Genomic DNA, 12,488 nt, shown 5'->3' with positions numbered 1-12,488 from the left:
GCTGTTAGTTGATTCGATGATTTGGGGTTTGGTATTTTTGTGGTTATGCTTCTTTTGAGGAGGTTTTATACCGTACTTTGAAGATAAGGATGTGTTAAATGTTGATAACAAGGACTAAGTACGACTGTAAGTGTATGGGATGTTATATGGGAGAAAGAACAGGCGCAAAAGCACTTCTCTTCAGCAAAAGCCGAGTGTAACCAAACATGTACCCTGGATTTTAGGAAAGCCCATTTTAATAAACTCAGAACAATGTAAGTAAGGTCCCACGGCAAGCGACTCTAATGAGAAAAGGAGTCCAAGATGGGTGGGAGTTTTTTAAAAAGGAAATTCTCAAGGCACAATTACAAACAATTCCAACAAGAAGGGAGAAGACAACAGAAGACAACGTGGCTGTGTCGTCCCTGCAGTGGACGTTGAACTCTTAGGTTAGAGGTGCCAAGATAGTGATAAATCAGACTCAAAGGTTTGCTTACAAGGAGAGTATTTATTGGGTAACTTACAGCACACAGGCATACCCAATGGTTGGATCAGACAGCTTCTCTGAACCCCGAGCCATTGGGTCTAATGGGTCTTATACTCTACAGCGTTTCAGCAGCACGCGCTCCTAGCGTTCATTCTCAGCAGAGACCAGAAGTGTCTGGTTCTCAGGCACAGCCACCTGTAAACAGACTTTGCTTCCCAGGCACATCAGAGATACAGACTCTCCTCATTAGCAAGGAATGCACTGAGAAGGCTGTTATCAGCCCTTTGACTCATCTGCACATGCTCAGAGGCTTACTAGCATGGGAATTGCACCAATAATGAACTTAAGCAAGCATTATGGATCTCTAGGCCTCTCTAACACTACAAATGACTTGGCTACGCTCCTGGGGCCAATACAGTAGCTTCACAAAAAGCTTAGAGATGACCTGAAAACAAAAAAGGACTCATACAGGAAGTAGAAGGAAGGCCAAGCTACAAAGGCAGGTAGCACAGAATTGCAGGGATGGCGTCAGGAAGGCTAAAGCTGAGAATGAGCTGAGGTTGGCAAGGGATGCTAAAAGCAACAAAAAGTCTTTCTTCAGCTACGTGCATAGTAAAAGACAGAGGAAAGAAATGGTGGTTCAGCTGTTAAATGAGGATGGCAAAATGATAACAGATGACAAGGAAAAGGCAGAAGAGCTCAGTTCCTACTTTGGCTCAGTCTTCTCCCAAAAGAGGGTCTATGACCCCCCTGGCAAAGGCGAAGCAGATTGAAGGGGCAGGATTGCAGCTTGAGATCGATAAGCATATGGTCAAGGAACACCTAATTACTATGAATGAGTTCAAATCTCCAGGGCCAGATGAACTGCATCTGAGAGTAATAAAGGAACTGGCAGAAGAACTCTCAGAACCACTGTCTATTCTCTTTGAGGAATCATGGAGGACGGGGGAAGTGCCAGATGACTGGAGGAGGGCGAGTGTTGTCCCTCTCTTCAAAAAGGGTAAAAAGGAGGAACCTGGGAACTACAGACCAGTCAGTCTGACATCAACCCCTGGAAAAACTCTGGAGCAGATGATAAAGGAATGCATCTGGAAGCACCCTGAAAACAATGCAGTGATGACTCAAAGCCAACATGGATTTGTCAAGAACAAATCCTGCCAGATGAATCTGATCTCATTTTTGGATCAGGTCACCTCCCTTGTGGACTGTGGGAATGCTGTGGACATCATATATCTCAAATTCAGCAAGGCTTTCGACAACGTGCCCCATGATATCCTGACGAGCAAACTAGCTCAAAGTGGGCTAGATGAAACAACGACCCGGTGGAGCCACAGTTGCCTACAGAATTGGACTCAAAGAGTCCCTATCAATGGGATCTTCTCAAACTGGGGAGAGGTAATGGGTGGGGTACCGCAGGACTCAGTCCTGGGCGCAGTGCTCTTCAACATTTGTATTAATGACTTGGAGGAGGAGGTGCAGGGAATGCTGATCCAATTTGCAGATGACACAAAATTAGATGGGATAGCTAATACCCTGGAAGACAGAAACAGAATTCAAAGTGATCTTGATAGGGCTGCCTGATAGTGGAGGTAGTCTGTCAGGACTAGTAGCCATTGATAGCCTTATTCTCCATGAATTTGTCCAATCCTATTTCAAAGACATCCAAATTGGTGGCCATTGCTACATCTTGTGCAAGCGAATACCATGCTTTACCTATGTGCTGTGTGAAGAAATGCTGCCTTTTATCCATCCTGAATCTCCCACTTATCAGCTTCGGGGGATGACCCCACTGGGTTCTAGTATTTTGAGAGGGAGAAAAATGTCTCCCCATCCATCCACTTTCTCCACACCATGCACCATTTTGTACACCTCTCTCATGTCTCCCCTTACCCTCCTTTTCTCCAAGCTAAACAATCTCAGCGGCTGTAACCGGGGGAGGTGCCCCAGCCCCTTGGCCATTTCAGTGGCCCTTTTCTGCACTCTTTCCAGCTCTACAGGACCTTGTTTTAGGTGTGGTGACCAGAGCTGGACACAGCATTCCACGCGTGGCCGCGCCACAGATCTGTGCCAGGGCAGTGTGCTCTCGGCTGTTTTATTCTCAGGCCCCTCTCTAATTATGCCTAACACGGAGCCTGCCTCTTTTACGGCAGCCGCACACCGGGTTGCCCCCTTCATCGAGCTGCCCACCGCAGCCCCAAGATCTCCCTCCCGGTCGGTCACCACCAGCTCAGGTCCCATCAGGCGCTCCTGAGGCTGTGACTTTTTGCCCCGGCGTGCGCCACTTCGCCCTTGGTTACACCGGACCGCGCCCGCCGCCCGTCCTCCCGGGCCGGGGAGACCCTTCCGGCGCGCCTCGCAACCCCTCGCTGCTTCGGCCGCCGCGCAGGCCCGGGGGCATCAGCGACCGCGCCGCTTCGCTGCGCGCCCCTCCTTCCAGATCATGCGCGGCCACGCAGAGCCCGCCAGACATCCCTCCTCCTGCCCCCACCGCAGCCCTGCGAGGCGGGCCGAGCCTGGTGGGGCGCGGGACCGGGCGCCGCCCCACCTCCGCCGAGAACGAGAAGGGCGCGCGGGCGGCAGGGCTCGGCGCGGCGCGGCGCCGAGGAGACAGGCGGCCGGGGGCAGCGGAAGGCGCCCCTTTGCGCTCGCGACGTCCCCGCCAGGCGGGCCGGGGCCGGGGAGACGCGCCCCGCCCCGCCCCGCGCTCACCCGTTCGCCCTCTCCCGACGCGGGCAGCCGTCGCCGAGCAACGAGCGTCTCGCGCGCGGGCGGCTGAGGGGCGCGCCGGGCGCGCGCTGCGTGCGGGCCCCGCGCGAGGCGCCGCCTGCCGGGCCGGAGGCGCCCGTGGGGCGGCCCCGCCGGCGGCCCCCGAGGCTTCCTGCGCCTCCCCCCGGGCGAGCGCGCGGCGGCCTGGCCCCGGGCCGCCTCCTGCCTGGGACTCGCGTAGCGCCGGGGGCAGCCCAGCGGCCGGCCAGCGTGGGCGGCGCGGCTAGGCGGCCGCGGGAAGCCCCGCGGGGGCCTGCCCAGTGCCGCCCGCGGGCCGAGGCAGCCGGGCCGAGGGCCGCGAAAGCGCGCGGCGGGGGCCCGGGGCGAGGCGGCTGGCGCCTGCAGGCCGCTGGTGGGCTCCGCCGCGCTTCTCCGGCAGGCGCTGCCGGGGCGTTGCAGAGGGCCCCCCTCTGCCCAGCGGAGGTCCCCGTGGGAGAGCCCGAGGGGGCTCCGTGGAAACGGGCCGCGCCCCTCCGCGCAGCAGCACGCTTGGGGCAGCATTTTGAGGGGCTCGAACTCGGGAGACTTCACGCAAGCAAGCGGTGCATGGGATCCGGATTACTGCCGGCAAAGCTCCCTTAGCGGGAAGCATCCCGAGGCCCCGGCACTGGAGCACGAGTCAGCTGCTTCCTCGAGACAGCGTAGCCCAGGACACAGAACAAATACCGACAACGCTAGTGGGAAGCGAGGGTCTCCATCCGGAGGGCGGAAAAGTGCCACGTCAAATGCAGCTGCGAAGAAAGAGGCCGCCGTCTAGTGCTCTGCCCTGTAGAGACACTGGCTATGCCAGCATTGGGAACGAAGGCCGTACAGTCACTAAGGGCACAGTCCTGTCCTGAGAGCGGTCTTCCAAAGTCAGAGGCTGCGGAGTACGCGACGCAGGGTGGTGGAAGCACGGAGGTGATCCTCACCGCTGTGCTCCGTCCACCCTGCATGTTCCCTAGATGGGCAATTTTGCCTGCCTAGGCACAGCTTCAGGGACGGGAGGAGACCAGGACATGTGTAGGAAGTTGCTTAAAGCAGCTTCTACAGTCTCCTCCCTGCCCCCAGGACTGCCCCCTTTTCACCGTCTCCGAGTGCGGAGACATAGGCAGTGCAAAGAGAACTTCACCAGCTGGGAGGGGGAGGGGGAGGGGGCGCAGTTTCTGGTCTCCAAGGTCAGAGCCCAGGTTCTGACCCAGAAACTGAAATAACCTATGTCCCCCAGACGCTGTCTACGGGACATTGGATTTCACCCTTGTTGTTCAGACAGTGTGTCCCACTCTTCATGACCCCATGGACCATAGCACGCCAGGCCTTCCTGTCCTCCGCTCCTCCCGGAGTGTGCTCAAGTCCATATTCATTACATCAGTGATGCTATCTAGCCATCTCATCCTCTGCCGTCCCCTTCTCCTTTTGCCTTCAGCCTTTCCCAGCATCAGGGAGTTTTCGCATTACATGGCCAAAATATTTGAGCTTCAGCATCTGTCCTTCCAATGAGCACTCAGGGTTGATTTCCTTTAGGATGGACTGATTTGACCTCCTTGCAGTCCAGGGGACTCGTAAGAGTCTTCTCCAGCACCACAGTTCGAAAGCATCAATTCTTCGGCGCTCAGCCTTCCTTATAGTCCAGCTCTCACAGCCATACATTACTACTGGGAAAACCATAGCTTTGATTAGACGGACCTTTGTCAGCAAGGTGATGTCTCTGCTTCTTACTATGCTGTCTAGGTATGCCATAGCTTTCCTCCCAAGGAGCAAGCGTCTTTTAATTTCATGGCTACAGTCACCGTCTTGCAGTGATCTTGGAGCCCGAGAAAATAAAATCTCTCACTGCTTCCATTTCTTCCCCTTCTAGATGCCAGGAAGTGATGGGGCCAGATGCCATGATCTTCGTTTTTTTAATGTTGAATTTCAAACCAGCTTTTGCACTTTCCTCTTTCACCCTCAACAAGAGGCTCTTTAGATCCTCTTCGCTTTCTGCCATTAGGGTGGTATCGTCTGCATATCTGGGGTTGTTGATAATTCTCCCGGCAATCTTAATTCCGACCTGTGATTCATCCAACCCGGCATTGCTCATGATGTACTCTGCATATAAGTTAAATAAGCAGGGCAACAATATGCAGCCTTGTCATACTCCTTTCCCAATTTTGAACCAGTCAGTTGTTCCATGTCTGGTTCTAACTGTTGCTTCTTGACCCTCGTACAGGTTTCTCAGGAGACAGGTAAGGTGGTCTGGTACTCCCATCTCTTTCAGAATTTGCCACAGTTTGTTGTGATCCACACAATCAAAGGCTATAAGTGTCTTCAGCAAACAGCATCAAAGGGGTATTTCCTGACTGGCTCCAGGGCATCGGATGTTTGTCAGGATACTCCAAGATCCAGCTACTTACTGTTATGCCAGCTGTAAATGTGTGCTGTGGTACTTGCCACTAACGATTAAGCTAAAAGTAGAGAGTAGCCTGTATGTTCAGCTACTGCATGTGCTCAATGAGAGTTCTAATAAAACCACAACATCCTTCATGCAAAGAATAAAACTGACAGGCAAGAGAACTGAAGCAGTAAGGCCATCAAACCAATTTAAAATGCCCAGGAAAATAAAAAATAAAAGTAGAAAGAAATAAAACCACTGATGCTATATGGTCATGCATATAGCCCTAAACACAGGAATAGCACAAGAACTGCAGCCTGCCAACACTCAATTACATTCACAAGTTGGCACTAACAAGTGTATTGTACAGGGCCCAGAAGATAGGTGCATAAAAGGGCTATCCTTAATTTACACATTTATATGCCTATCACAGATTTATGCTGGTGGGATTTTGTGATAAAATGATTTCAGTATTCTAGACATTTTTAGGGTGCGATCCTGGACTGACCCCTCACTCCTTGGAATCCCCCAAACTCGGAGGCTTCCAAGATTCCTATGCGCGCCAGGCTGAAGCAGGCTGGAGCAGTGGAGGTGATTGTTGCCTCCCCATCCTCTGATCTATATTTTTGCTAGACATCCTTTCCCGCATGCCTAGTGAGGGTACTTTGGAAGGGGAGGGAGGGAAGCTACAGAAGGCTCAGGAAAAATCGTATCCTGGCGTCTCTGTTCTCTTTCCCATCCACTGCAATGCCCGCTTTCCCCCCTCTTTGAGGTCAGTTTCTGACCTCGGAGAGGCAGCCGATGCAGTTCTCTCCACACTGGCTGCTAGGGTGGAAGTCAGATTTCCAACTCCCCCTTCCGAGGTCAGAACAGTCTCCGAGCTCACAAGAAGTTTTCTGAGCCATCCTATGCTCGCCCAGGGACCGTAGGATTGTTCTCTTACTTAAATAATAACCACCAGTTCATATTAAGATACGTGTCGTGATATTTCTTTGTTGTAATAAATGTGTTTTTGACATGTATGTTATAGTAAATTTTTACCCTTCTACATGGTAATTTCTTACTTTTCTCTTTCCATTGAGTCTCATTTTCAATTTCATGTTTGCCTGATCATAGAATTTTAGGCATAGCTTTGTCAAAATGTAATTAACAAAAAACTCTTTCAGTTTAGCAAGTTGTATGAAGGGCTTTTCCATGTTAGTTCAAGCTCCAATATGCTGGGAAATTACAGCTATGAAGGGTCATATTGCCTAAATAACATCTGTTTAAGGGCCACACTCTTAAGAGATGTCTTATTTGGGCAATATGGATATAACGTGTATCCTATGCTGTGGCTAGTTTCATCTTCACCACTCCCTTGGGTCTGGAAGGCTGTCAGTGGCAGAGCAGTGGAGCTCAGTCCCAGATTTCTCTGGAATAGGCACATGGCATCTGTGCAACTGAACCTACCGTTCCATGTTACAAGTAACCAGCTGGCAATCAATACCATCCACATAGAATGACAGAGTTGAAAGAGTTGTTGTGCAATGTCACATATTGTGCTCGCTTATGACTTACCCTCCAAGCACCCACTTTTCCTTTGTCTTTCAGGCCCAAACCCAGATGGGGCGAATGGAGTGGCTAGGGCCAACAAAGGTGCCCCATATTGTCCTGGCCTTGATTTGGCTTATGATACACTATGAGCCTTACTGTATTGCTATGAGGAAGACTCCTGTGAGTTAACCCATGGATGATCTAAAATAACATTTTGGGTTGCGCCTGGCTCAAGAGCCTGGGAAACCTCAGCACAATGCCGGAGGCACCCAGCTTGTCCATCAGAAGGCAAACCACTGAGATCAAAGTCTGCAACCTCAACAGCCCCATTGCCCCACTGAGAGACATGATTGCCCCATAGGCCCAAGAGGATAAGCCGCCAAGCTCCACAACCCCACAAATGCACTATGTACCTATCTTTTATTATCATTTACTGGTCATGGAAAGATAACCTCTGCTGAGCTTACCACTGCACTGCTGAGATTGCATGTGCCCCATGTAACATTCCAGAAGAATCTTTCCATACCACTGAGAAGTTCCTCATACTGCTCTGTAATTGAATGAGTGCCAGTACTTACGTGGACAAGGCAAGAAAGCTGTCTGCAAAACAGAACTCTGAAAAGAATTCATAGGTGCGACGTGCTCCTGAGGTTGCTTGAGGAGCATAGAATCATAGAATAGTAGGGTTGGAAGGGGCCTACAAGGCCGTCGAGTCCAACCCCCTGCTCAGTGCAGGAATCCAGGTCAGAGCATCCCTGACAGGTGGCTGTCCAGCCTCGTCTTGAACGCCTCCAGTGTGGGAGAGCCCACCACCGCCCTAGGTAACTGGTTCCATTGTCATATTGCTCTAACAGGAAGTTTTTCCTGATGTTCAGCCAGAATCTGGCTTCCTGTCACTTGAGCCCATTGTTCCGTGTCCTGCACTCTGGGATGATCCAGAAGAGATCCTGGCCTTCCTGTCTGGGACAACCTTTCAAGTACTTGAAGAGTGCTATCCTATCTCCCCTCAGTCTTCTCTTCTCAAGGCTAAACATGCCCAGTTCTTTCAGTCTCTCTTCATAGGGCTTTGTTTCCAGTCCCCTGATCATCTTCGTTGCCCTCCTCTGAACCCTCTCCAGTTTGTCTGCATCCTTCTGAAAGTGTGGTGCCCAGAACTGGACACAGTACTCCAGATGAGGCCTAACCAGTGCTGAGTAGAGGGGAACTAGTACTTCCTAGGATTTTGGAAGCTATGCTTCTATGAATGCAGCCCAAAAGAGCATTTGCCTTTTTTGCAGCCACATCACATGGTTGGCTCATATTCAGCTTGTAATCAACACCACTTCCAACATCCTTCTCGCTTGTAGTGTTGTTGCGCCACGTATCCCCCATCTTGTAACTGTGCATTTGGTTTCTTTTTCCTAGGTGCAGAACTTGGCATTTATCCCTATTCAATGTCATCCTGTTGTTTTCTGCCCAGTGCTCCAGTCTATCCAGATCACTTTGAATTTTGTTTCTGTCTTCCAAAGTATTAGCTATCCTGCCCAATTTTGTGTCATCTGCAAATTTGATCAGCATTCCCTGCACCACCTCCTCCAAGTCATTAATACAAATGTTGAAGAGCACTGGGCCCAGGACTGAGCCCTGCAGTACCCCACTCGTTACCTCTCCCCAGTTTGAGAAGGTCCCATTGAGAAGCACTCTTTGAGTCCGATTCTGTAGCCGACTGTGGATCCACCGGATCGTTGTTTCATCTAGCCCACTTTGAGCTAGTTTGCTCATCAGGATATCATGGGGCACTTTGTCGAAAGTTTTGCTGAAGTTGAGGTATATGATGTCTACAGCATTCCCACGGTCCACCAGGGAGGTTAGTTGATCAAAAAATGAGATCAGATTCGTCTGGCAGGATTTGTTCTTGACAAATCCGTGTTGGCTTTGAGTCATCACTGCATTGTTTTCAAGGTGCTTACAGATGGATTGCTTTATCATCTGCTCCAGAATTTTCCCAGAGATTGATGTCAGACTGACTGGTCTGTAGTTGATGGTGATCTGAAGGTGGGGGACTTTGTATGAGTCCCTTCATCATGGTCAGATCACTGCCTGCTGAGGTTTAGACTTACAGCAGCTTTTTCCCTCTGCAAGGATTGGGGATCTATTAAGACCCTGGAGGCTAACGGATCCAGATGGTTTCCCAAGGGCTCGGGGTGGGGGGGCGTTCTGGCTGATACGTCTGGCACTTGTATCAAAGCCCTGTGGAATGCAGAAATGACCCAGGCAGTTGACACGATTGCTCATGGGCGCCGTCTCCAGAGTAGAGCTCATACGGCTCTGTGGTATACCCTGGAGCTGAGAGTGCTGAAACAAAATAGGAGACAGCTTGAGTGCAGGTGGAGAAAAACAGCTAGTGGATGCAATCAAACTCTGGTGCATGCCTGTGGCTAGGTATATTCAAAGGCAGTGAGAGTGGCAAGGAAAAAGTATTTCACTGCCTGCATTCCATCATCCACATGCTGCCCAGCAGAGCTTTTTAGGGTTATCCGGGGCCTTTTACATTCTGGCCCTAAGGATACTATGGAACCATCTGGGGCCCGCTGTAACGCACTGCCTAGGCACTTCCAGAATAAAAGCTCTTGCATCCACCGGGACTTAGACTCCAGTATTACTGCAAGTGAATCAGGTGAGGTATCCAGAGCACAGCCTTGTCCAGTTTTCTTGGATGAGTTTCAGCTGGTACAGCTCAAGTACATGGACAAGTTGCTTGGACTGGTTCGTATGGACTTCCATATTGGATCCTTGCCCTTCTTGGCTCATAAAAACTAGCAGGGTGGGAACAGCCAGCCAGGCTGGGGAGGTGATTAATGCCTCCTTGCGAGAGGGAGTGGTTCCAGGTTGCCTGAAAGAAGCAGTGGTGAGACCACTCCTGAAGAAATCCTCCCTAGACCTGGAAAACCTTAATAATTATAGGCTGGTTGCAAATGTTCCATTCCTGGGCAAGGTCCTTGAGCGAGTGGTTGCCAACCAGCTCCAGGCACTCTTGGATGAGACCAATTATCTGGATCCATTTCAATCGGGGTTCAGGCCTGGTTTTGGCACAGAAACAGCCTTGGTCGCCCTGTATGATGACCTATGTTGGGAGAAAGACAGGGGGAGTGTGACCCTGTTGATTCTCCTTGATCTCTCTGCGGCTTCCGATACCATCGACCACGGTACCCTTCTGGGACGGCTCTCTGAGCTGGGAGTGGAGGCACTGCATTGCAGTGGTTTCGTTCCTAATTGGAGGGTCGCCTCCAGAAAGTGGTGCTTGGGGAACACTGCTCGGCCCCATGGATTCTCGAATATGGGGTTCCATAGGGGTCAGTTTTGTCCCCCATGCTGTTCAACATCTAGATGAAACAGCGGAGTGCGGTCAGCCGGAGTTTTGGAGTGCATTGTCATCAGTATGCTGATGACATGCAGCTGTATTTCCCCTTTTCATCTTCAGGTGAGGCTGTGGATGTGCTGAATCAGTGCCTGTCTGTGATAATGGACTGGATGAGGGCTAATAAACTGAAGCTCAATCCAGACAAGACTGAGATGCTGTTGGTGGGTGGTTCTGCTGACCTGTTCTGGATGGGGTTGCACGCCCCCTGAAGGAGCAGGTCTGTAGCTTGGGGGTCCTCCTGGAACCATCTTTGTCACTTGAGGCTTGGGTGGCTTCAGTGGCACAGAGTGCCTTCTACCAGCTTTGGTTGGTGAACCTATCTGAACAGGGATAACCTGGCTTCAGTTGTCTATGCTCTGGGAATTTCCAAGTTAGATTACTGCAATGCACCCTGCATGGGGCTGCCTTTGAAGACGGTTCGGAAGCTGCAGCTCATGCAAAATGTGGTGGCCAGATTGCTAACAGGGACCAGAAGGTTCGAACATATAAGACCGACTCTGGCCCTCTTGCAGTGGCTGCCTATATGCTTCCAAGCTCAATTCAAGGTGCTGGTTTTAACCTATAAACCCTACACGACTTGGGACCACAATACCTGACAGCATGTCTCTCCTGTAATGAACCTACCCATACACTATGTTCAGCATCTAAGGCCCCCCTCTGAGTGCCTCCTCCAAGGAAAGCTGGGAAGGCAGCAGTGAGGAAGAGGGCCTTCTCAGTGGTTGCCCCCCATCTGCGGAACAAGCTCTCTGATGAGGTCTGCTCGGCACTAACATTATTATCTTTTATGTGCCAGGTTAAGACCTATCTCTTTTCCCAGGCATTTGGCAGCACGTGACGAGTTTTAATCGGCCCTGGATGTGTCTTTAGTTATGACTGATAGTTCAATGTTGTTTTTAGGTATATGTTGTTTGTGCATATTGTCTGTGCTTTTACATGGTTTTTTGCAAACGGCTTTTAACCTTTTTATATTGTATTTAATGTTTTAACTTCTGTAAACCGCCCAGAGATCTTCAGCTATGGGGCGGTATAGAAATGCTAATAATAATAATAATAATAATAATAATAATAATGTATAGCAAGTGGAGCTGACAAGAAAAGTGAGAAGCTTCAAGCTGCTTTATTTCTGCATATGGCAGGAGAAGAAGCCAGAGAAATATATAATACCCTCCATGTTGATCATGAAGCAGATAGGCACAAGATACTATTTTGCTCGGTGACTTTGAATTAGATTGTGCTCCTAAAAGAAATGTTACCTATGAGAGACATAAGTTCTTTTCAAGAGCTCAGAATGACTAAGAACCTATTGACTCTTATGTTACTGACTTAAAGTTCTTGGCACACTCATGCGAGTTTAGCCAGCTGTGTGAGTCTTTGATTAAGGATAGAATTGTTTGTGGAATAAGAACAGATAATCTCCGGCATGGCTGCTGAGAGAAGCTGATTTAGGGCTCCTTCACACTGAGCTTTTATCCTGCGATTGCTCCTTCATGGAAGTTTGTGGGCTCTTTACATGATGCCATGATCATTCCAGGCATCTCCTGCACTAAATGCCCTTTGTTCCGTTTTTAAAATAGATTGCAGATAATGAGCCATCAAATTACCCCATTGTGTTCTGATTCAGTTTCCTCCATGAAAAGAGTAAAAGCAGCAAGAAGAGGAGCGAGATCAGTCAAAGATAATGGAAGATTCAGATATGGGGAGAAGGAGGGGGAAGTGGGGGGGGGAGGAAGCACCTGAAAAAGGATGTCGTTGTGATCCTGCATTTAAAAGGGAAACAGAAAGCCCCATTTTAAATGCAAGATTTTAGGCTGGTATAGAGATGCCCTTAACCTTGGAAAAAGCTGTGTACCTTTGTAGAGCAGAAGAAGTGACTGTAAAGCAATTAAAAGGACTGGGATCAGCTAGGTGAGAAGTGGATATTTTGAAAAGTAAAGACAGTGCTAAAAAGAAAACTCAGCTGCATAATGAGAAGA

The 12,488-nt window shown here is 50.1% G+C and overlaps 1 protein-coding gene across 7 annotated transcripts in view; it reads right to left on the bottom strand.

Moving 5' to 3' along the window:
* Positions 1-12,488, bottom strand: part of IQANK1 (IQ motif and ankyrin repeat containing 1) — an 89,116-nt gene that overhangs the window by 59,117 nt on the left and 17,511 nt on the right. For 2 of the 7 annotated variants that reach the window (XM_084854665.1, XM_084854666.1), the window contains exon 1: positions 3,012-5,799. The exons of 4 other annotated variants lie outside the window; for them this stretch is intronic. In XM_084854665.1, coding sequence (XP_084710791.1) covers positions 3,012-3,733 — 722 coding nt within the window. In that variant the 5' untranslated portion in view covers positions 3,734-5,799. Of the gene's footprint in view, positions 1-3,011; positions 5,800-7,693; positions 8,202-12,488 lie in introns of those variants that run through there. One more of the 7 variants, XM_084854669.1, reaches the window with a different exon arrangement.

Source organism: Heloderma suspectum, chromosome 4, assembly GCF_057233095.1.
Source record: "Heloderma suspectum isolate Gila_16-S chromosome 4, 16-S_ref, whole genome shotgun sequence".
NCBI lineage: Eukaryota > Metazoa > Chordata > Lepidosauria > Squamata > Helodermatidae > Heloderma > Heloderma suspectum.
The sequence above is the reverse complement of the archived record's forward strand: the minus strand, read 5'-3'. Positions and strand labels throughout refer to the sequence as shown.